Source organism: Gadus chalcogrammus, chromosome 2 (assembly GCF_026213295.1).
Source record: "Gadus chalcogrammus isolate NIFS_2021 chromosome 2, NIFS_Gcha_1.0, whole genome shotgun sequence".
Taxonomy (NCBI): domain Eukaryota; kingdom Metazoa; phylum Chordata; class Actinopteri; order Gadiformes; family Gadidae; genus Gadus; species Gadus chalcogrammus.
This window is the reverse complement of record NC_079413.1, coordinates 18,473,030-18,494,607: the sequence shown is the minus strand read 5'-3', so window position 1 is coordinate 18,494,607 and position 21,578 is coordinate 18,473,030. Positions and strand designations below refer to the sequence as shown.

Here is a 21,578-nt window from a genome sequence, read left to right as displayed (position 1 = left end):
CAAAACCAAGAAAACAGCGAAGAAATGCCCGAAGTTGCATAGTGGGCCTTTAACTTGAATTTTGAAGCATACCTCCTGTTTAATTTCTGGGACTTATCAAAGCCATCCGGGAATGTTCCCAGAGGAAGGAGGTCAAACGATGGTTTCAATCTTTCCTCCATAGCTTTACAAACAATTTATGTAACACGATAAATATCTTGTTATAACAAGACAAGGTGTCGTCGTCCCCCTCCCCCTCAACCGACGAAATCTTTCTCCGCTCCCAGATCCGTAAAGATAACACATCTTATTTCGACATTCATCAGAAGTGTGCACATATTTACATGCTTAGAGGTGAAAATGTGGAATGTTAAACATATGCGTAAGATAATTGCGCAGTTAAAAACATGTTTTAAAGGCACCCAGTGCAACTTTCGAGGCTTAAAAATAAACATTAAATTTCTAGTCTTTTTTACACGTAAGTTTCAATAACTCCATACCATTACATACCGACATTCAAGCAGCAAAGATGAGACGTCGTTGTGTGGTGAGAACTGATAGAAAATCGATAACTACAACAATGCCGCCATTTTCTTTATTTTTTGTAACCTACAATAAATAAAGCAGGCTTCCAGTCAATGGAAAAATGGCTTCTCCCCACCGGCGATTGTTGTTGTTTACGATTTTCTATCAGTTCTCACCACACAGCGACGTCTCATCTTTGCTCCTTGAATGTCGATATGTAATGGTATGGAGTTATTGAAACTTACTACGTTTAAAAAAGACTAGAAATTGAATGTTTATTTTTCATTGAATGTTTACATAAAGTTGCACTGGGTGCCTTTAAAGAAATAAAAAAATAATAATAATCAAAGATGCGCATGCGCAGAACCACTAGGTAGCATAATTTGATGGTTAGCAGGAATTGGCAGAACACCGTGATCACGTTGTAGGTAGGCAGATGTTACAGCTGCTAGTCTGCTCCCGCAGAAAATGAACGGGAGGATTTTTTATTTTGGCGTGACATTTCTTGCGTGTGCGTGACAGCGTGAGATTGATGGTGAAAGCGTGAGAGTCACGCCAGGGGTGTGACTGTTGGCAACCCTGCAGCCAATCGACTGAGAGGAATCAGCAGTCGTTCCGATTGGACCACCGACCACCGGTCACCGATCTAACGAGTACGTTTAGTTACTGTTAAAAAACCGTTCGGATAAAGGTCGTTTCCGAGACTCATTCTACAGTATCTGGCTCTACAGGTAACTCATATATCAAGTTAAAACCACTTTAGACAACTTTAAAGTTCGTAACAACAAAGTTCGTGTTTTGGTTGAATCAACCATCGTGTTGAAACAATAAAACTATCGAGATAGTCGAGCTAATTTAACGGAGTGTGGACCACCACACCGTCTGTCTGACTATAACCTTACAGACATGGCCTTTATGTTTTATACATCATCTGACTTTTCGTTGATCATTAAGGAGAAGAATGGCAGAGTTTTTCCCTGGGAAATCTGCGCCCATCTACCAGTCCACACCAAAACCCGGGTCCTCAACCTCCAGACCCGGGTCCGACCTCCTGGTCCCGCAGCCCGCCGAGGTCACCCCACACCGGGCCACCTTCACATCAAACCTACTGGATATCTTAAGGACTCTGGCGGAGATGAGTAATGGTCGGTCTCTTATTTCCACTACAGAACCTCTCCATACAACACGGCACCGGGGACCATGTGATGACCAGGTGAAGAGGAAATCCAGGTTTATTCGCTCTAAGTCGATATTTTCAACCGATTTAGAGCTGGACAATGATTATACTATGTTAATAATTATGAATTGACTTGACTTTGTTATGGATCCGACCAAAGTTGTAGTGTAGTGACCCCCCTACACTAGACCCCCTAACCTAATGGGTTTAGGGTCTTGAACAGGGGCGTTGCTAGACCTAGAGTTTTAATGGGGCACAGGCCCATGACTGCCAATACTTAAAGATCCCATGCCATGCTATTTTATGGATGCTTTAATATAGGTATTAGTGGGCCACAAACACAGTATTCAAAGACGTCCCCGAAATTCAGCCGTGGTGCAGAGTTACAGCCACTCCGAACTAGTCGCACATTGAGCTTCCCCCAAACGCGCTGTTTCGGTGGGCGTGTCAAGGCAGGTCAAGGAGGGGGGTGGGGGTGTGGCCCTGAGCAGCTTGTAGCCACAGTACCATTCGCTCTGGTTACGGTGGGCGTGTCAAGGCAGGTCAAGGAGGGGGGTGGGGGTGTGGCCCTGAGCAGCTTGTAGCCACAGTACCATGCGCTGTTTACGGTGGATGTATCGCAATGGCTCGTAGAAACCCATATTATACATAGATATCTATGTATTATAATATAATATATATTATCACCTGGCCCTGAGCAGCTTGTAGCCACGGTACCATGCGCTCAGTTTACGGTGGATATATCGCAATGGCTCTTAGAAACCCATATTATACATAGATATCTATATAATATAATATATATTATCACCTGGCCCTGAGCAGCTTGTAGCCACGGTACCATGCGCTCTGTTTACGGTGGATGTATCGCAATGGCTCTTAGAAACCCATATTATACATAGATATCTATATCATATAATATATAATATATATTATCACGGCCAAAAGCTGTGTGAGCCTCCAGACGATAGGCTATTATGAATCTCAAACGACCGCGTCTTCTTCAGATTGATGTGGAAGTGGAAGAACCAGAGACGTCGGAGAACCCGACGAAGTCCTTTGTGATTCATTATATCGTCTGGAGGTGCACACAGATTTTGGCCGTGATAATATGTATTATTTGATATAGATATCTATGTATTATATGATATTATTTAGATGTAGAGCCCCAGGACTCTAACGCAAGTGTTGTACACTTCCTTGTTATTTGGATAACCGTTCTGCTGTTGGTGTGATGGCGCATAACACGTCGGACTCTCGTCTCTGGTATTTCTACAACGAGACTCGTAGTGGGGGTTATCGCAGCCATGGTTGATAATGAATTGGGGGAAAGGAACTTTGGCTTTGACTCCCTGAAGTACATGAACCACGACATGGAGGAGAAGGGGATTGTTGGCCGCGAATGTATCCCGCTTGAGCCCTGCTTCCCACCGCCTCGGCAGCGGTCAGCGCTAATCACCGCCTCCTGAAGCCGAGGCGGTGGTCCATCGGCGGGAGACGACCGCGGTCAACAATCCCTTGGCCATGGCTGAGATAACCCCCACTACGAGTCTCGTTGTAGAAATACCAGAGACGAGAGTCCGACGTGTTATGCGCCATCACACCAACAGCAGAACGGTTATCCAAATAACAAGGAAGTGTACAACAATTGCGTTACAGTCCTGGAGCTCTATATCTAAATAATATCATATAATACATAGATACCTACATCAAATAATACATATTATCACGGCCAAAAGCTGTGTGCACGTCCAGACGATATAATGAATCACAAAGGACTTCGTCGGGTTCTCCGACGTCTCTGGTTCTTCCACTTCCACATCAATCTGTAGTAGACAGAACCGCGCGCTGCCTGCTGCCTGCTGCCGGCGCGGGGCACCACCGCCCGGCTGCCCGCTGCCGGGCGGTGGTGCTTCGCGGCGGTGGTGCCTCGCGGCAACCGGCGGCAGGCAGCATGTCGCAGTTCATGTACTTCGATGTCGTTCTGCCATTGCATTCAAAATTCTGTAACTAGCCTGTTACTACGAACTAAGCAACTACCGTACACGTATTAGCATTTAGCACTTGCTCAATCACGACTCTTTCAGAATTCTTGTGGGTGGTTATGAACCAACCAAGTGGGCAGGGCCATGAATAATAGTTTGACAACTCTACGTCACAGTGTCACCTTATCCAGATCGGCTAATTTCTTCTGCCTTTTTCCTTTCATTGCCTATTGCATTCAGCAGACAAACTGCATAGATTTCAAACTTACCACAGCTCACAAACTTATTCAGACCTATGTTATTTAACAAACAATAGGAAAAATGTGATTTTAATGGCATGGGCTCTTTAAAAAAAATAAAAATAATTACGTGTGCACAATATGAAATTCGGTTCGAACCTCCTTGAGAATGAAGCCTAACCCCTACCTGATCTTAATGACCTGTATCTGAATTTACCGTCAGCTGCTTCAGATAAAAGCATCTGCTTAAGTAAATGACTAAACATCCACCATCTTCACAGTGAAGACTCAGGCGTCATACTGGACATCTCCAGCATCCCCGAGCAAGAGCCCAGCCCCAGCCGTAAGAAGCCCAGGCTGGGAGCCACCCAGACAGCCTCCTCCTCCTCCTCCTCCTCCTCCTCCTTCTGCTCCCTGCCGTGGTCAGATGTGGATGAGCTCGGGAGACGAGCCCAGGAGCTGGTGGAGAGGATCAACCAGAGCCGGGACCGCGACCAGGAGATCATCTGCAGCTTCCAAGACCAACTGCTGTCAAAGGTACTGGAGGAGTCTGCCACACCCAGGAGGGGGCTGAACATGAAGCCAAGCCTCATAGAGGAGGGCAGATTGAGTACATGGAAAGGGTTTCGTACATAGGATTTGTGAACTACGATTTGTTTTTAATTAGGGGTCTGAGCAGCGAAGCTGCTTGGTCCCCTATCGTTTCTGTAACGTTTATTTTTTCCCTCAAATTTGGTAAAAGTCGTGCTGCAGCCTATACCGTAAGTCGAAAACTCTTGAAATTTTCAGGTATGGTTACCATTACCAATAACCCCCACTACCCATAAACCGAAATTTGTTGTACTGCACCCGAAGGTGGCGCTTTTGTAAAAAATCATGATTTAGGCTTATTTCTCCTCACCAGATTGACCAGAGCCCTGTTTCAGGTAGCTGGTTTTGAGGCAACCCCGAGTTTGTTCGCTCTGAGTTAGTGGAAACTCTGTGTTTTCCGTTTCAGGTAGCAGGTTCAGCGCAACCGAGAGTTAGTTGCTGCGGCAACATGCGCCGTGGGTCTAACCTGCTCGGGAGGTGGTTAGACCTACTCTGAGTTTGTTGTCTATAAGGCTGAAGGCAGCTCTCCGACAGAAGGAAGTGTTAGAAATGGCATATCCTTTTCTACGAGAGCCTGTGGACATAGAGGCTGCGATCCTCAGAAGGAATCTCCGTAAGGAACCGGTTGGATATAGGCCTACTTTATTTTCCTGATAATTTTCTTCACGCGCTATCGTTTTTCAGCGCAATCTATCATTTATTTAGACCACCTTCTCAGCCCCCATGTTAACTGTCAAACGCACCGGGGGCATGCTTTAAGTTTATTTTTTATTTTTTTTATTGCAATTAACGCATGTGCAGAATGATCCGCCCCGTGCATCCCACCCGCTCTGTACTACAGTCACTTCAACGTTGTGGCTTTCCCATGATCAGAGTAGCTGACTAACCACGGACCTATAACTGCTGCAAGTCAAGAAACTCATTTTAAGAATGCAAGGCAGAAAAGACCCTGGTACTGCTTTTAACCAGATGCTGTTCTTCTCTACATGCACATGCTCAGCATAATCGTCTGCATTGTTCACTGAAGTAAAACCCTTTGAGTAAACTGTTCAACAAAATAACTTGTCCCACCACAGCCCGTGTTCTAATAAAGACAATCTACTTATTATGAGGATTTTTTTATTTCCTGAGAGCACAAAAAAAAAAAAGTATTATATTGGGTATGTTTTTAGAGCTGGGTACATTAGCCTATCCCAGTTTGCACCTCACCCACCTATAACTTATGTTTCAAAATTTGGATCTCCAAAGCATCCTTTTGCATCTTTTGAATTGTTACAATTGCATGGAGGTTGGTGAGGGCATCTGGTTCATCAGTAACTGGAAGAAGATGATTAGACAGTGCAATTATTACTTGAGCCAGAATATTGCCCCATCTAATTTGCAACGCGCTGGGTTGCGTGTACATATTTAATTATTTTGAATAACCAACCTCTTATACTGTAAAGGCACTTCTATCCTGGGGGGTGGGGGGGATCAGAGGAGCTCCCCCCAGGGATGCCCTCAGCCACAGGACGCATACTCTGTTGGCTGAGGGCCATCTCCTCAGCCTCTGTGAGGGCTGCAGGTGGTGGACCCCCTCCAGTCTGCCGGGCCTCTGCATTTTTTTGATTTGCTAACATGGAGGAAAATGTTACCCTAATATTCAGTAAGCGCTATTTTGAAGACACATATATATTTATAATGCATTTTGCCTAGGTGTAGCCTTCTAATATATCTAAATCCTATTAAATATTGGCAGTGTTGGGGTGGCTGGGAAATGTACTACTTACATTTACTGCTTAAATATAGTATACAAATATATAATACATGTTGAACATAGCTGTTAAATTAGGTAGAGCAGGCAAAACAGCACAATTGATTTGATTTCAATTAAACATTAGTTTACCTGTTTAAACTATATTTTTGTACTTCATTTGCTGCCAAGTCCTCGTGGGGCAACTCGGGGTTGCGTAAATTGACACACACACACACACAATTTACATATTGAATAAGTGGAAGATATTAAACTTTCCTCTTATTTTATTTTATTTTACTTATTTATTTGACTTGTTCAGCTATTTCCTGCCAAGCTTGGCATACACGTTCATTAGAATTTCCAATTCCGTGGGGGAAAAGTAAGTGGATCTACGCTTTTGGTCCATGTTTGATCATGTTATCAGAGATCCATTGATGATGGCTCTTCATAGTCAACAGGCATGCCCTCAACCCAGAGTGAACATACTCAGAGTTGATTAACCCAACGCTGATCACCTGTTCTGAAACCGAAAACCCAGAGTTGCTTTTCAACCCTGAACTCTGAGTCAACCAACTCAGAGCGCAGGATTAAACTCAGAGTATGTTAAACCAGCTACCTGAAACAGGCCTCTGGACTCAAAATTCTTTCAGAATATTAATCTCTAGAATCAGATGCATTTATAAAACCCCTTATGCCCTAAAAATGTTTACCTTTCCCAGTATTTCATATTAAAGCTAAACATGATGAAAGATTCACAGGCTACAAAAATAATCAAAAATTCACCAAAATCGCCGCATGAAATCTTTAGACCAAGCCTCACAAAAGTCGTCGAACAGAATTTGTTTTATTTAGTTCCATTTGAGAAATATTGGCCTATAAAGTTGGAGCAGTTAGCCCATTTTTCTTATATGAACATTTTGTTATTGTATAAAAAAAACATAAGACTATTATTAGGTGGATACCAATACCCCCCCACTACCCATAAACCCAAATTGTGGCACTGCACCCAAAGGTGGCGCTATTTAAAAAAAATATGAACTAGCCTTATTTCTCCTTACTACAGTATATTACCCTGGACTCAAAATGGACTCATCATATTAATCTCTTAATGGTGCCATGGCATGAAAATCTCACTTTATGAGGTTTTCTAACATAAATATGAGTTCCCTTAGCCTGCCTATGGTCCCCCAGTGGCTAAAACTTGCGTTCGGTGTAAAACAAGCACTAGGTATTCTGCTCGCCTTTGAAAAAAACTGAGGCTCAAGCGCGCTGATTTGGAATGTGGTTTCATATGTCGTCACAATGCAGTAAGCTCCTCCCCTTACTCTGCCTGGCCCGCCCAGAAACTTGGCCCGCCAATGAGACACGACCGTGCGAGCGCCACATGAGTGTGTGTGTGTGTGTGAATACACACACTGTAACGCAAGTGTTTCTTGTCGGTTCTTTGACGTCTCTTGTATTTCCACAACGAGACTGTAGTGGGGGTTATCTCAGCCATGGTTGAGAAGGAATTAGGGGAACGGGACTTTGTCTTTGACTCCCTGAAGTACATGAACTGCGACATGCCGCCGGTTGCCGCAAGGCACCACCGCCGCCGCCGTGAAGCACCGGCAGCGGCCAGCCGACAGCAGGCAGCGCGCGGTTCAGTCTACTTCAGATTGATGTGAAAGTGGAAGAACCAGAGACATCGCAGAACCCGACAAAGCCGTTTGTGATTCATAATATCGTCTGGAGGCGCACACAGCTTTTGCCTGTGATAATATGTATTATATGATATAGATAGATATATGTATTATATGATATTATTTAGATATAGAGCTCCAGGACTGTAGGAATCTCCAGGAAAGCAGAACGGTTATCCAAATAACAAGGAAGTGTACAACACTTCTGTTAAGTGTTTTCCCTGTCCTTGTTATTTGGATAACCGTTCGGCTTTTGGTGTTATGGCGCATAAAACGTCAGACTCTCGTCTCTGGACTCTCGAGACTCGTAGTGGGGGTTATCTGAGCCATGGTTGAGAATGAATTGGGGAAAATGAACTTTGGCTTTGACTCCCTCAAGAACATGAACCACGACATGGAGGAGAAAGGGATTGTTGGCGGCGAATGTCTCCCGCTTGAGCCCCGCTTCCCGCTGCCGAGGGACCACCGCCTCGGCGCTGCAGGAGGCGAGGTGCCTAAGTGCTGCCCGGCAAAAATCCCTTTCTCCTCCTTGTTGCGGTTCAGTCTACTTCACATTGATGTGGACGTGGAAGAACCAGGAACGTCGGAGAACCCAACGCGGTCGTTTGAGATTCATAATATCGGCTCACACAGCTTTTGGCTGATAATATATATTATATGATATCGATATCTATGTAGGCTATATGATATTATTTAGATATAGAGCTCCAGGACTCCCGTGTGTTCTAGAACATTTACAGAACACGGCTAAACTATGGCAATCGCGTATCACCTTCATTACGCTGTAAAAAACGCCGTAAAATGTAGAAAAACAGTGTATTTGACGCCATCATGCGCAAAAACGCTTTTTACGTCGCTTTTTACGCCGAAATTAAGCCTTTCAAGAGCGAGCTTAAAAAGCGCCGTTTTGAAAATCTAACCGCGCGTAAAATATGCTGCGTTTGTGCACATCACAACGGCGTAAAACACAGCGTTTCTCTAGTATGCTAATAATCTCCGCCCTTCTTTTCTCTCAGCCAATGCATTTGAAGTGTTTGCGCCCAATCGCTGAACAAGACAAGCAGACCAAATCAGTTCAGCACAGATGTGCTTTGAGGAGTTCTCCTCTCATTTGTTGTTAGTTGTAGCGTCATATAGATATATATTAGTGAATCCAGTTTCAACAGTGTGGTCGCCTTGGCCCAATCAATAGAGACGCTTGCTCTGTAGACGAGGTTGACGGATCGAATGTATTTATTGTCAGATTTGTGCTTTTGTCAAATGGTCACGCTTTTATGATCGCAATGCTTTTTAGTCCCCAAGCCAGACCTCCTGGTTTATGAGTTCCAAATTCAGTGCCTTTTTAGTCAGCAAGCCAGATCATCTCGGTGTCTTGTTACACGCTTTATAAGTTAATTATATTGAAATTATTATAGCCATGGAGCCTTTATTTTCGTGGAGTTATCGTTACATCCTCTCTTGTTCAATCGATATAAATACACAGTGGAAAGGAGTGAGAGGGAGCCATAGAGAGAGACACTGATGAACTGGGGAGCCAAGTAGCCTAACTGATAGGCTTAAGAGCCCATCAGCCCATCATTCTTTCGAACCTTCGTAAAAAATGTCAGTTTTTCCCAAAACTCCTCTTAACATGAACGCACGTGCACTGCTCTAACAACGTTCAGAGGCTTGTAACAGTATACTGACACGGTGCTTAAATGGGCTCTGTAGGAGGGGGAGACGCAGGAATGTTGTTGGATTCAACTATTTGTGCATGGCAGCAAAAAAATATCTCCCCATCAAGGCCAACAGCAGAGTAGCGTACGAAAAGAATAGATAAATATGAATGCTTCAAATATTAAAACACGATTGATTAGGCCTAGGCCGACATATGCTATATCAGTCCTAATCCTGAACGCACCGTGCATACATTTTTCACGGCATTTTCCCCCAGACAGACAGACAGACACTTTATTTACCCCAAACTAACTCTCATAATCCAGCAGGTTACACAATACAAATAACTCTTACACAAATACAGACAGCCTATACAGTAGGCTAATACAGCGACCACCTCAGCAAAAGGTAAAATGTAAAAAGAAGATATAAGCTAAATTTAAAATACAGATGCTGTAGCCTACATAAAAATACAGATGCCACATGAAATATGAAAATAGGATACAATGTATAAATATGCAAAACTAGAATATAACTAGGCTAATGAGAATACTTGGTTACAGCTGTGCAATGACTATCCTAAATTAAATTAGTTATATGGAAATACTTTTGTCTATGGAATGATCCTGTCACTTTACTGCCACACATTGTGTGTGTCAGTAAAGTGATAGAATATAGGAGGTAGGAGAATCCGTGTATGGTTCGTTCTTTGAATATTCCGATTTAAAACAAAATCAGAAAAAACAATTAACAGGATTGTTTTTTGGTTTTTCTGATTTGGTTTTGAAACGGAAAAAGGGCAAAAGGAATAAACAAATAAACGGCATTTGATTTGTGTTTGTGTGTTTTGTGTGTTGGTTTTTTAAACCCGAAACAGAAAAACAAAAACAAAAATAGATACATGTATAGTTATAGGCTACACCAGAAGGCAGAACGCAGCGAAGAAAAAAGAGCCAACCACCTATACCACCAATAGACTATTGTATTTAGCCTTAGTTATGGCCGCACTTGAACCTTATGGTGATTTTATTCGTGAACTATTTGACACTGGAAAGACACACGACGCGATCAGTACCGCTCTCAAGCAATCTGGTGCCCCGAAGTGCTCCGTTATGACGGTGAGGAGGTTCTGTGTGGAGCACAACCTTCAAAGAAGAAATCCAGTTTCCGATTTAGTTTCAGATCGTCCACTCGCAGACTAAGTCGCCGGCTCCCATGGGAAACAATAAAGCTGGCCATTGTAGAATGCGAGAGACTCGATGGAACGTTTGAAACGTCTTTATATGTATTTTTATTTATTTTTTAAAACAACCTCTTGCCTACAGAGCAAGCGTCTCTATCGATTGGGCCACGGCCACGGTGACCACACTGTTGTAACTGGATTTACTAATATATATCTATATGACGCTACACCTAACAACAAATGAGAGGAGAACACCTCAAAGCAGATCTGTGCTGGCTGAACTGATTTGGTCTGCTTGTCTTGTTCAGCGATTGGGCGCAAACACTTCAAATGCATTGGCTGAGAGAAAAGAAGGGCGGAGATTATTAGCATACTAGAGAAACGCCGTATTTTACGCTGTATTTTACGCCGTTGTGATGTGCACAAACGCGGCGTATTTTACGCGCGGTTTGATGTTCAAAACAGCGCTTTTTACGCACGCTCTTGAAAGGCTTAATTGCGGCGTAAAAATGGACGCTTTTTTGTCCATGACGGCGTAAAATACGCAGTTTTTCTACATTTTATGGCGTTTTTTACAGCGTAATGAAGGTGATACGCGACTAAATGATGGCGTTTTCTGGCGGGGTTGGCTTGCCATACTAACGGCTGTGTGCGCCTCGCCATTGCGATACATCCAATGTAAACAGAGCGCATGGTACCGTGGCTGCAAGCTGCTCAGGGCCACACCCCCACCCTCCTCCTTGACCCGCCTCGCTCCTCCTCATTTGCATTATAGCTACAGACACCAAAACAGCACATTTGGGAGAAGCTCAATGTGCCATAGGCTCGGAGTGGCTGTAACTGCACCACGGCTGAATTTCGGGAACATCTTTGAATACTGTGTTAGTGGTCCACTAATACCTATATTAAAGCATCCATAAAATAGCATGTCATGGCACCTTTAAGTCAGATGCATCTTTTTCCCCCTGGTCTTCTGCTCTAAAAATGTTTACTTTTCCCACAATTTGATAGAAAAGCCAAACGTCCACAGTCTCAACCCATTTTGCCTATATGACCATTTTGTTATTGTATAACTACCATACGGCTATCATTAGGTGGATACCATTAAAAGTGCAATTTTTCAGATCTGTGCTCTTTTAAGAAAGCCCTTAATTCTCTTGTGAAATGTGTGCTTGGAGTTTTCTTGATGTTGTGTGCTTATCAATCGACATTTTCACGATGTGAATGAGGCTTCATGCAGTTCAGGAATAATATCAGTGGCTCAACGGGATAATGCTGTGTACTGGTGAACCTTAGGTTGAGAGTCTGAATCCTGATTAGAGCATTATGAACAAGCTGAACACTGTGTGTGACTGCGTGCGCCTGTGACTTTGTGTGTGTGTGTGTGTGTGTGTGTGTGTGTGTGTGTGTGTGTGTGTGCACCTGTGCACCTGTTTGTCTCTGCATGCCTGTGTATGCGTGTCTCTCTCTGTCCCCGTGCCTCCAGGTGGGGGACGTGTGCCAGCAAGTGAAGGAGCAGCTGTTCTCTAGCTATGAGGAGCAGGGCCAGGGCTTGGAGCAGCAGCTGCAGGAGCTGTCCCGGGTGCTGGAGAGGAGCAGCTCGCTGAGCACCGAGCTCCAGGATGTCAGCGCCACGCTGTCTGTGATCAACACCGGCCTGCTGCACAGCCCCCGGGCCCTGACGGAGCCAAGGACCAGCTCCCGGGACCACTCGGACCAGCCCAGTCCTCTAGACACCACAGACCCCCTTTATGATGAACCAGGTCCGTGAGGAACACAGGAAGTCCATGTCAGCAGGTGGCGGTTTTGAGCTGGTAGTTATGTTCAGTTAATATTTGGTGTTCTGGTAACCATAATTAATGTTCACTCTGGGTTTGACAGAACCCTATTTGTTGTGGTTATGGTTGTGAACTTTAAATGTTTAATATTAATATTTCACCCTGCTCAACACATCACTTGATAAGTGTAAGCCCTGTAAGTCTACAATGGCATTTTAGTTCATATTCAATGGTATTTAAAAACAATCTTGGGAGCATTTTGTTTACTTTCCAAAAATTAAATGGTTTATATTATAGGTCTGACTTTTGACTGTCAAGAACAGTGAGTCTTTTCAATTAGGACCCGTTTCATATTCACTTTTGAATACCAAAGTGTTGTCAAAAAATAAATCATTCTTGACCAAATTTTGTTTGAGGTAATCTTTATTTTAAATTGTATAAAAACGTATCTAATGTGAGATGAAAACATGAGACACGTGGACATTCAGGGTAACCAAACGTCTGACTCAATGAGATGACTCAGAAACTTAAATAAGCTTTTATTAGGAGCTCTGAACCGCCGTGACGCGCCATGCAACGCACGGCCAGTAAAGGTGCAGGCCACCCTCACAGGCAACAGTAACACAGGGACTCATGCGGGGTACATCCCCCTAATGAGCAGAATCAGACACATTAAAAAGGTAGGTGTGATTAAAAAGGGCCCTCATTTGACCAACAGGTCGGAGATTTAATGAGCCATTACAAGCCGTCAGTGTCCAAAGTGATGTATGATGGATTGATCCAACTGCCGCCGTATGAGCTGGTACAGTCCAGGAGAGGAAGTTGAGTGGGGATCTATCCACCATAATTCTGGGTCTGTCCTGTCATGACTCATCCCCCTCACACCTGTGGGTCAATTACATACCCTTTAACCCTGGGCTTTAGCACTGAAAATCGATCCACTGAATTGTGCTACTCATTCTGGATCTAAATAAATCCATTATCATTTCACCTCGTGGAGAACTGTTCATTCCGTACATTCTATTCAACAAGTCCGCCTCTCCACCATGGTACATTCACACTCACTTAGATTCTTGACTTGTTATGGGTGTGATCATAGAAAAATAGTTACAAATCTTCTGAAAATAATTACACTGCACAAGATATTTATCCTCCATTTAACACACCTGATCTCAAATCAACAGCAAGCCTCAATAGATGGAGAGCTAAAGCAGTAGTGTTATGCAGAACACCAGGCTAGTGTCTGTTACAGTCTGAGGGGGGTGGGGAGGGTCCTAGTTGTCCACGGTGAAGGACTGCAGGCCGGTGATGGCTCGGCCCAGGATCAGGGCGTGGATGTCGTGGGTACCTTATGGGGGGGAGGGGGGAGAGACAACAACATCTCATTAGCGTCATAGCATCTTTAGGTCACTCCCTTGTGACAATTTGACTTTACCGTCAACGGATCTACAGTCAACGGATCAGTCAACCACTGCACTTTGCTCATCCAATTTCAGTCACTAAATTAGTCCGTCATGTTTAGTATACATATCATACATTCGCAACCCCTGCTGGTGAAATGCTAAATCCATTGTTTCCCATTTAAATGTCCCAATGGGACATTGAACATTTAGGGTAAAATAACTTCCTGTTCCTTTAACTTTAACCTAAGGCCGGTTCTACAAATGTCTGTCGTAGCACCTGCAGGGTCAATATATATATTTACTTGACTGGTTGTCTCTTTTCTGGTGCACTGCCTTATCTAAATCTAACGGACCCATAATTTATGTTAAGACTGTTCCCACTGGGGAGAAGGTCCCCTGTCCTCTATCTTGGCCTTATCGTGTCAGGCTTCAAGCCTTGCCCTGTTGGGGCAAGTTCCTTAGCCTGCTGTAAGCCTGACACGACAGGGCCAAGAGAAAGGGCAGGAGACCCTGAATGTGAAAACACTTCAGTCCTAAATCAAGCCTCTCTAGTCAGCCTGACCTGCAGAACTGCAGGGTTCGGAGGAGGAAACCAAACTCCAGTCTCACTACAGAAGGCCTCCACAGTGCCTGCCAATCACACTACCAACTCTAGTAGCTGTCTATCAAATACAAGCTTACTGGATATTGTACTGTGCCAGTTCTAGAAGAAGTGGGCGGGGCCTTAGCATTTAGACATTTTAAAGGTTTTGGGGGAGTCTTGGGGTTAGGGTTAACCTTAACCCTAAAAAAAGTGTCAGCTCCGACAGGGGAGGGGCTTCGTGTTGTTGGGCAGAGCCTACTCTATTCAACAGTGGGGTAGTGGAAGGGGCCACAGCATTCAGACAGGTTAAAGGATGTAGGCGGAGTCTTGACAGATGGGGAGGGGTTCAACAACGAGTGCATTAAACCAGTGAGGGTGAGAGGCAGTGGGCGGGGCCTACCTTCGTAGGTGTTGACGGCCTCTAGGTTCATGACGTGGCGGATGACGTGGTACTCGTCGGCGATGCCGTTGCCCCCCAGCATGTCCCGGGCCTGGCGGGCCACATCTAGCGCCTTACCACAGCTGTTCCTCTTCAGCATGGAGATCATCTCTGGAGCCGCCCTGGAGGACAGAGTCTTATATTAAAGACTCATCTCATGGTGAGATGCCTTTTATTAAAAAAGACTGATCTTCCACCAATTTGTTACTCACCTTCTAACCTCAGTTTAACTTATATTAGGTCAAATCAAATGATAGAGACAGTTTGAGGTCAATGAAACTGCAACAGCTTGTGTATGAACCAAATCATTTAAAGTACAGTACTCTGAAGTTCTTTGACTTTTCCCATTCATTAGTTATATTTCCACCCCCTTTGAGGATGATCTTCAGAATGGTCCAGGCTAGTCTGTGGACATGGACTGAGTGTATAGAAGGGGCCGAGGGTATAAAGGGAGTGACTGACTTCTTGTCGTCGATGAGTCTCCCCAGCTGCAGACAGGACTGCAGGCCCAGGGTGATCTCTGTCAGCATGTCCGCCATCTTCTTCTGCATCAGCTGGTTGCGGGCCAGTGGCACTCCGAACTGGATCCTGGGAGAACCACAACACATGTAGGATTGAATGTTAAATGGAGCGGAGCCTTTCTGTCATTCATCACGGTCACCGTCCTACTCCATTTAGATTCAGTCATCTCAACCATTGACTAGCAGCTCGAGGTAATGGCTTTTGTCAAATAATATTAATCTAAATATGAATCGATATTCTCACAGCATTGGTTCTCAACCTTCTTGTTTCTATACACAGGGCCGTGATGGGAGGTCTTCACTCAGATATCTACATTTGTTATGTATGCAATCTCACCTGAGCCACTAAACACATTAGGTGCCTCCTTGCTGGCTTCAGAGTCTAAAGCTAAGGAACCCTGCACTACATTCCAGGTAACCGTTCATCATCATCATCATCATCATCATCATCATCATCGTGCGTGCGTGCATGCGTGCGCGTGTTGAGCTCCTCCTCACCGGTCCAAGGTGTACAGGCGCGCTGTGTGAAAGCAGAACTCGGCGGCTCCCAGGGCCCCCCAGGCGATGCCGTAGCGGGCGTTGTTCAGACAGCCAAACGGTCCCTGGAACCCACAGCAGAGCTCGTTAGAGAGGTCATTATACAGAGAGCATCATGGGGAGCATGCTGACAACATCACCACCAACACACCCTTCCTCACGCAGCACTGTCTTAAGGTTAGAATAAACCCATTTTGTTGATGGTTTCAGACCAGCAACATTCTTGCTGCATTTCTTAAATATTTAATTTGGCATTTTTATGCTTTATGATAGAGCGTGCAAGTAAGGAAGGTATGGGAGATAGAGGGGAGGACATGCAGCAAAGGACCGCGGGCAGGAATCAAACCCGGGCCGCTGCGGTCAGGCCTGCGCCCTGAACGGTACGCTCGGTACGCTCTACCCGGTGAGCTACCAAGGCGCCTCCTTGCTGCATGACTGTTGTTCATGTGAATGCTGGTGCTCACCCCCAGGCCGCTGATTTTGGGCAGCAGGTTCTCCTCGGGCACCTCCACATCCTCCATGACGATCATCCCGGTGACCGAGGCCCTCAGGGAGAACTTGCCCTCGATCTTGGGCGTGGACAAGCCCTTCATGCCACGCTCAAGGATGAAGCCGCGCACCTTCCCGTCGTCGCACTTGGCCCAGACAACGGCCACGTCTGCCTCAGGGGAGTTGGTGATCCTGGGGGGACAATTTCATCTTTTAACATTGTGATGGAATTTGATGGATTAATTTACCCCCACACTCCTCTTACGCCGTCTACACACTGCACCGCCCGTCAACGGATGACGGAAGGCGTGGCTGACGGATGGGGGAGTTGTCTTTGCAGAGGCATACGTCAGCCAAGCCCGAGCATACGCGATCTAATTGGATGACGGATCCGTCGCTGCCTGAAAAGTTGAACATTTTTCAACTTTCTTGACGGAGCCATCAATGCATTGCGGCTCCGCCCCATTCAAAGTCAATGGGATCCATCCGTTGACGGATGCAGTGGGCAAGTGGGGTTACACACTTATTGTATGTTGTACGTTCTGCCATTTTAAAAATATTACTTAGCATTGTGTAGCGTCTTATCCTAGTTATCTTTGTTGTATACAGGGAATGGGTTAACCTATAGATTGTTAGTGCTTGGCACTTGTTTCGATGAACATCCTTATTGTACTGACAGCGATATACTCTGACAAATGTACTTATTTTAAATTCTTTGATAAAAGCGTCTGCTAAATGTAAATGTAAATTTGAATATAAATGTGTAAACTTCAGGCCACATGGTGTACTGGTAATTAGTGCGGAGGGCACCCCCTAGTGTCCATCTAGCGCTATACCAATGACATGTTGTTTACTGGTGAAGATATGCGACCACCAGAACGTTAACCTTGAACAGGAAGACTGTTACATAGCAACCCACCAGGAGATTATATAAATCATAAGGTTCATTATACAAACAGATATTGAAGGTCAACTGAAAACAAGATGGAGGCTCACATGATGAACCTAAGTCATATAAAAGCCATCATTTAATGAAATAAGCAGTTGGAGACCATCAAGATGTAGGTGTGTATAGTAGTATAGTATAGAACAGCATAGTACGGTACAGTATGGTATCTCACCAGGTCTTGGTGCCGGTCAGGCTGTAAGTGTATAGTGTAGTATACTATGGTATGGTTAAGTGTAGTATAGTTTGGCATCTCACCAGGTCTTGGTGCTGGTTAGGCTGTAGGTGTCTATAGTGTAGTGTAGAGTACTATGGTACGGTACAGTATATAGTATGGTGTCTCACCAGATCTTAGTGCCGGTCAGACTGTAGGCGTCTATAGTCTAGTACAGTACAGTTACAATATAGTATGGTGTCTCACCAGATCTTGGTGCCGGTCAGGCTGTAGGTGTCTATAGTCTAGTACAGTACAGTGTACAGTATAGTAACTCACCAGGTCTTGGTGCCGGTCAGGCTGTAGGTGCGGCTGGAGGGGTTGAACCGGGCCCGGGTCTCCATGCCTCCGGGGTCGCTGCCATGGTTGGGCTCCGTCAGGCCGAAGCAGCCCAGGATCTCACCTCGAGCTAAACACACCACCATGTTATTATTACTGTAGTGCACCATTACTGACCAGGGGGGGCTGCCTCAACAGACAGCACCATTTTATTGATACTATAATGCACTATTACTGACCAGGGGGGCCGATGTTGACTATCAAAGTACTGACTTGATGAACGTTTACCCAAGTGACATCATCTAATGTAATGAAGGGACTGTGAAGTTCAACTATGGATCAGTACTCATACTTCTGATTTAATATTATGATTGACATTCCATAACCGACACACTGAGGTCTTTTGTGCAGTCTATAGGGTACCCCCTTAGGGTACCGTTAAGGGGTTATTCTAGGGTAAGGGTTACCCTAACGTCTGCCTCCTAGCGTCTGTCATTCCTTTGTTAATCCAAGACGTGAGAGTCTGTAAGAGGAATAATTCAAGGTTGAGTGTGGTCCTACAGGCAGCGATGTTGTCCCGTGTTTCGCCCCCACACTCCCCTTGAGTCTGACTTAGTCTGGGGGGAGGGGGGGGGGTCTCACCTAGTCGGGGGAGCCACTTCTCCTTCTGCGCCTCGGTGCCGTAGGCGTAGATGGGGTGCATGACCAGCGAGGACTGGACCGACATCACGGAGCGGTAGCCGCTGTCCACGCGCTCCACCTCCCGGGCGATGAGGCCATACGCCACATAGCTGGTCCCCGCGCAGCCGTAACCTAGGCGACGAGGAGGACACCGCAGTCAGGTGGTGTCAATTGTAGGCAAGAGGTTTTTGGGAAGCAATTATTTTATTTTTCGGTTGATGTTTGGCAGAGGTCACAAAACAAACAAGATGATCATTCGTTGGGTTTAGAGAACAAAGTCCAGAGAGCCAAGCTGATTTAATGATAGAAGCAGGATCCTTAATGTCTTTTACTGGAGTCTGAAAACAACTCCAGGCTTGACACCCATTTTCCCTACACTCACACAAAACAAAAATAACCCACACACATAACACAACATAACACCAACATACCCGACACACATTACATGCACAGGTAACACCAACACACACCAGACTAATCAGAGACAACCAAGAGGATGAATTTACCTACCCTGTTCACCTAATAAACCGTTTTTGCGAGTCTCTTCCCATACACTTCTACTTGTAAACCCATCCCAGAGTCTGTGTAGGCAGACATTACAACGGCCTCATCAAAGTACCTTTGTGACGGCCAGGCGATCAATAAAGCCCTTTTATATTGTCTAACGTGGGAGGATTGGAGAGTGCCTCTCCAACATCGTTAGATGAGGATTCAAAGTTCTTCATGTTCATTACCTTTGATGGTGGGGCCCAGAACCCCCATTTCCCCCATCTCGGAGATGATCTCCCTGTGGAACACTGAGGAGAAGAGAAAGAGTGGTCAGAAACACACCAAGGACAACCAGCCATCACATGCTCCCACTGTCCTGTTGGGACGTGTTCCAATAGGAAACGCCAGCGTTTCCTCAAATCTCTGAAACGGGCCTAATAGATGTTAGATGCAGATGTACGAGTGGTGATTGGTTGTGTGTGTGTGTCTCTCTACCTTCATTCCTATTGGCCAGCAGTATGCGGGGCATGAGCTTCTCCTGGCAGTAGTCTCTGAAGGAGTCGCGGATCATGACCTCCTCCTCCGTCAGCTGCCCCTCCAGCTGCAGCGCATCGCGCCAGTCAAACACCGGCTTGGCTGCAACAGAAACACCACCTACACTCAGACCACGTCCTCTACCACCGGATAAAAACCCTACCTGCTCGTTCTACAACTAAATAAGAGGCCCAACCCTTACCTGCTCATTAAGGACTTTCATCCAGAGGGACATGGTGATTTTTCTTACTGTAATTTCACTTTAGTTACAGTGAAGACACTGTACACACCCAGTGCGACAACCAGGCACTGGTCACAGACACACACACACTAGAAGGCGACTGAACCAAGTGAGTAGATTATAGACACCTACGTGCTTTAGGCTTCCGCTCAGTCTTTTCTGTTGCTGTGAAAAAGGAGTAAAGAAAACTCAGTTTAGTAGTATATTCATCCTTTACAAAACGATTGGGTAAAATAAGTGGTAGTAGTAGTAAACTAGTTTTAGCTAAAGTAAGACTGCCATATGTTTAGGGGTCACCTCAAATCAATTCCAACATTGCAATACATTACAAAACAGCGTTTCTGTTGGCATGTTGTTTATGAAGTCTTAATTAACGCTCTTGTCCATTATGGTCTTTATTTCCCCAGTACAGCCCCCCGGGTTGTGGACCATCTCTTACCCATCGCAGGTGCGGCGCTGCCTTGGGATCTGCTCGACGAGATGACGGCACATCTGCCGGGGACCAGCAGACGGCACACGGCGTTCCTCAAAGCCATGGTAGGGGTTGATCTATGGAGATCTGTAACACAACGTCCCCCGTTACACGGGTACAGACACTCTGAGCAGAGAGAGTGGAAAAGGCTCTTGGCTCGATCTCAAACGCTTGAAGTCGTCGATCAGAAGTCTCCTTCATATGAGCTTCATGTCTTCTCGATTACCTGCTAGTAAACAGTGATCACATTGACATACAGCCAGGCCTGTAATGCGGCTCTTGGGTAGATAGTTCAAACTACTGGGAGGACAAGACACGACTTTTAAACCCGTTTAGCAACCTAAAATACTAGGTAGGAGGACAGCTGAGCTAGCGAGGCTAGTTAGCGTTAGGTAAGGTTACCGCAATATGAATCGCAGTAACTCCTTAGCAACAGGATTGAGGACATCAAAACTTTTGTGTTTCAAAACAAGGTGATTATCTGATTATGAAATGGTAATTTACCTGGGATTCGCTGTGCTGTGACCGTTTATCTGTGTGGCTGTCGATACCAATGTGGATCCGAGGTGAAGAACTGTTGTACAACACTGGCTGTGACGTATGCTCTGACGTCAGCGCGTACTAAGGAGGAGGCAACGTAGCTTCTGATTGGCTCGTTTTTGGGGGCGTTGGAGTTGGAGGCGTGGTTATAGATTTAGGTTTCATGTTTCATTTTTTAATTATTTTTTTAATAGTGCGGTTAACGAATACACATCCGGTCAGAAACAAAGTCATTGCATTAAATTACTAAATAAACAAACAATTTTGAATATAATGAAAAAGGAGAACGGAAAAAGGGCGGAACTCTTAGTATATTTTTGGCTGCGTGGATCTACAACCGTCAATCATGCAATGTTTGTCATTTAATGAATTTGGGTTAGCTGTAAATGATAAACCCTTCTGAAATCAAGCGCATGTAATGTGAAGTCGATTCATGTAACATATTCATACAATAACGATTCATATAAGAACAGACCATCATTCACACACAGTGGAGCACCTCAATGAAGTATCAATGTCACACCGATAGAGAAAGCCATAACTCAACACATAGTGTGGTAGAATACATGATTTAATTAACGACTAAATACGTTAATGTCGTGTCTGTAGGATATTAAGGCCATTTTGGTTACTAAATGTAAACACACTGTCCATACTGATAATAGGGTGTCTGTGACGCTCCA

General features: G+C 45.0%; 2 protein-coding genes across 2 annotated transcripts; one reads left to right on the top strand and one right to left on the bottom strand.

The window, feature by feature from the left end:
• The first annotated feature begins 1,130 nt into the window (after positions 1–1,130).
• On the top strand, positions 1,131–12,930 carry syce2 (synaptonemal complex central element protein 2). Its single transcript, XM_056604859.1, has 5 exons — positions 1,131–1,235; positions 1,459–1,576; positions 1,674–1,717; positions 4,184–4,439; positions 12,236–12,930. Exons 2-5 carry the CDS (start codon positions 1,466–1,468, stop codon positions 12,518–12,520), a joined length of 696 nt encoding a protein of 231 aa, XP_056460834.1. The 5' UTR covers positions 1,131–1,235; positions 1,459–1,465; the 3' UTR covers positions 12,521–12,930.
• LOC130397194 (glutaryl-CoA dehydrogenase, mitochondrial-like) lies at positions 12,924–20,970 on the bottom strand. The gene is made up of 12 exons (XM_056604833.1): positions 20,860–20,970; positions 20,323–20,442; positions 20,016–20,048; positions 19,604–19,744; positions 19,354–19,416; positions 18,581–18,751; positions 17,939–18,068; positions 16,475–16,691; positions 15,972–16,075; positions 15,415–15,540; positions 14,914–15,074; positions 12,924–13,875 (listed from the first exon to the last, which is right to left on the bottom strand). Exons 2-12 carry the CDS (start codon positions 20,417–20,419, stop codon positions 13,802–13,804), a joined length of 1,317 nt encoding a protein of 438 aa, XP_056460808.1. The 5' UTR covers positions 20,420–20,442; positions 20,860–20,970; the 3' UTR covers positions 12,924–13,801.
• Positions 20,971–21,578: the final 608 nt, after the last annotated feature.

Excerpts from the sequence above, each read along its gene's own strand:
- syce2 (XM_056604859.1), top strand. The coding sequence starts at position 1,466 with ATGGCAGAGTTTTTCCCTGGGAAATCTGCGCCCATCTACCAGTCCACA. Across the intron at positions 1,718-4,183 it reads GGGGACCATGTGATGACCAG|TGAAGACTCAGGCGTCATAC; the intron begins GTGAAGAGGAAA and ends CCATCTTCACAG. Across the intron at positions 4,440-12,235 it reads AAGACCAACTGCTGTCAAAG|GTGGGGGACGTGTGCCAGCA; the intron begins GTACTGGAGGAG and ends CCGTGCCTCCAG.
- LOC130397194 (XM_056604833.1), bottom strand. The coding sequence starts at position 20,419 with ATGGCTTTGAGGAACGCCGTGTGCCGTCTGCTGGTCCCCGGCAGATGT. Across the intron at positions 18,069-18,580 it reads GAAGTGGCTCCCCCGACTAG|CTCGAGGTGAGATCCTGGGC; the intron begins GTGAGACCCCCC and ends TGGTGTGTTTAG. Across the intron at positions 16,692-17,938 it reads CTGACCGGCACCAAGACCTG|GATCACCAACTCCCCTGAGG; the intron begins GTGAGTTACTAT and ends TTGTCCCCCCAG.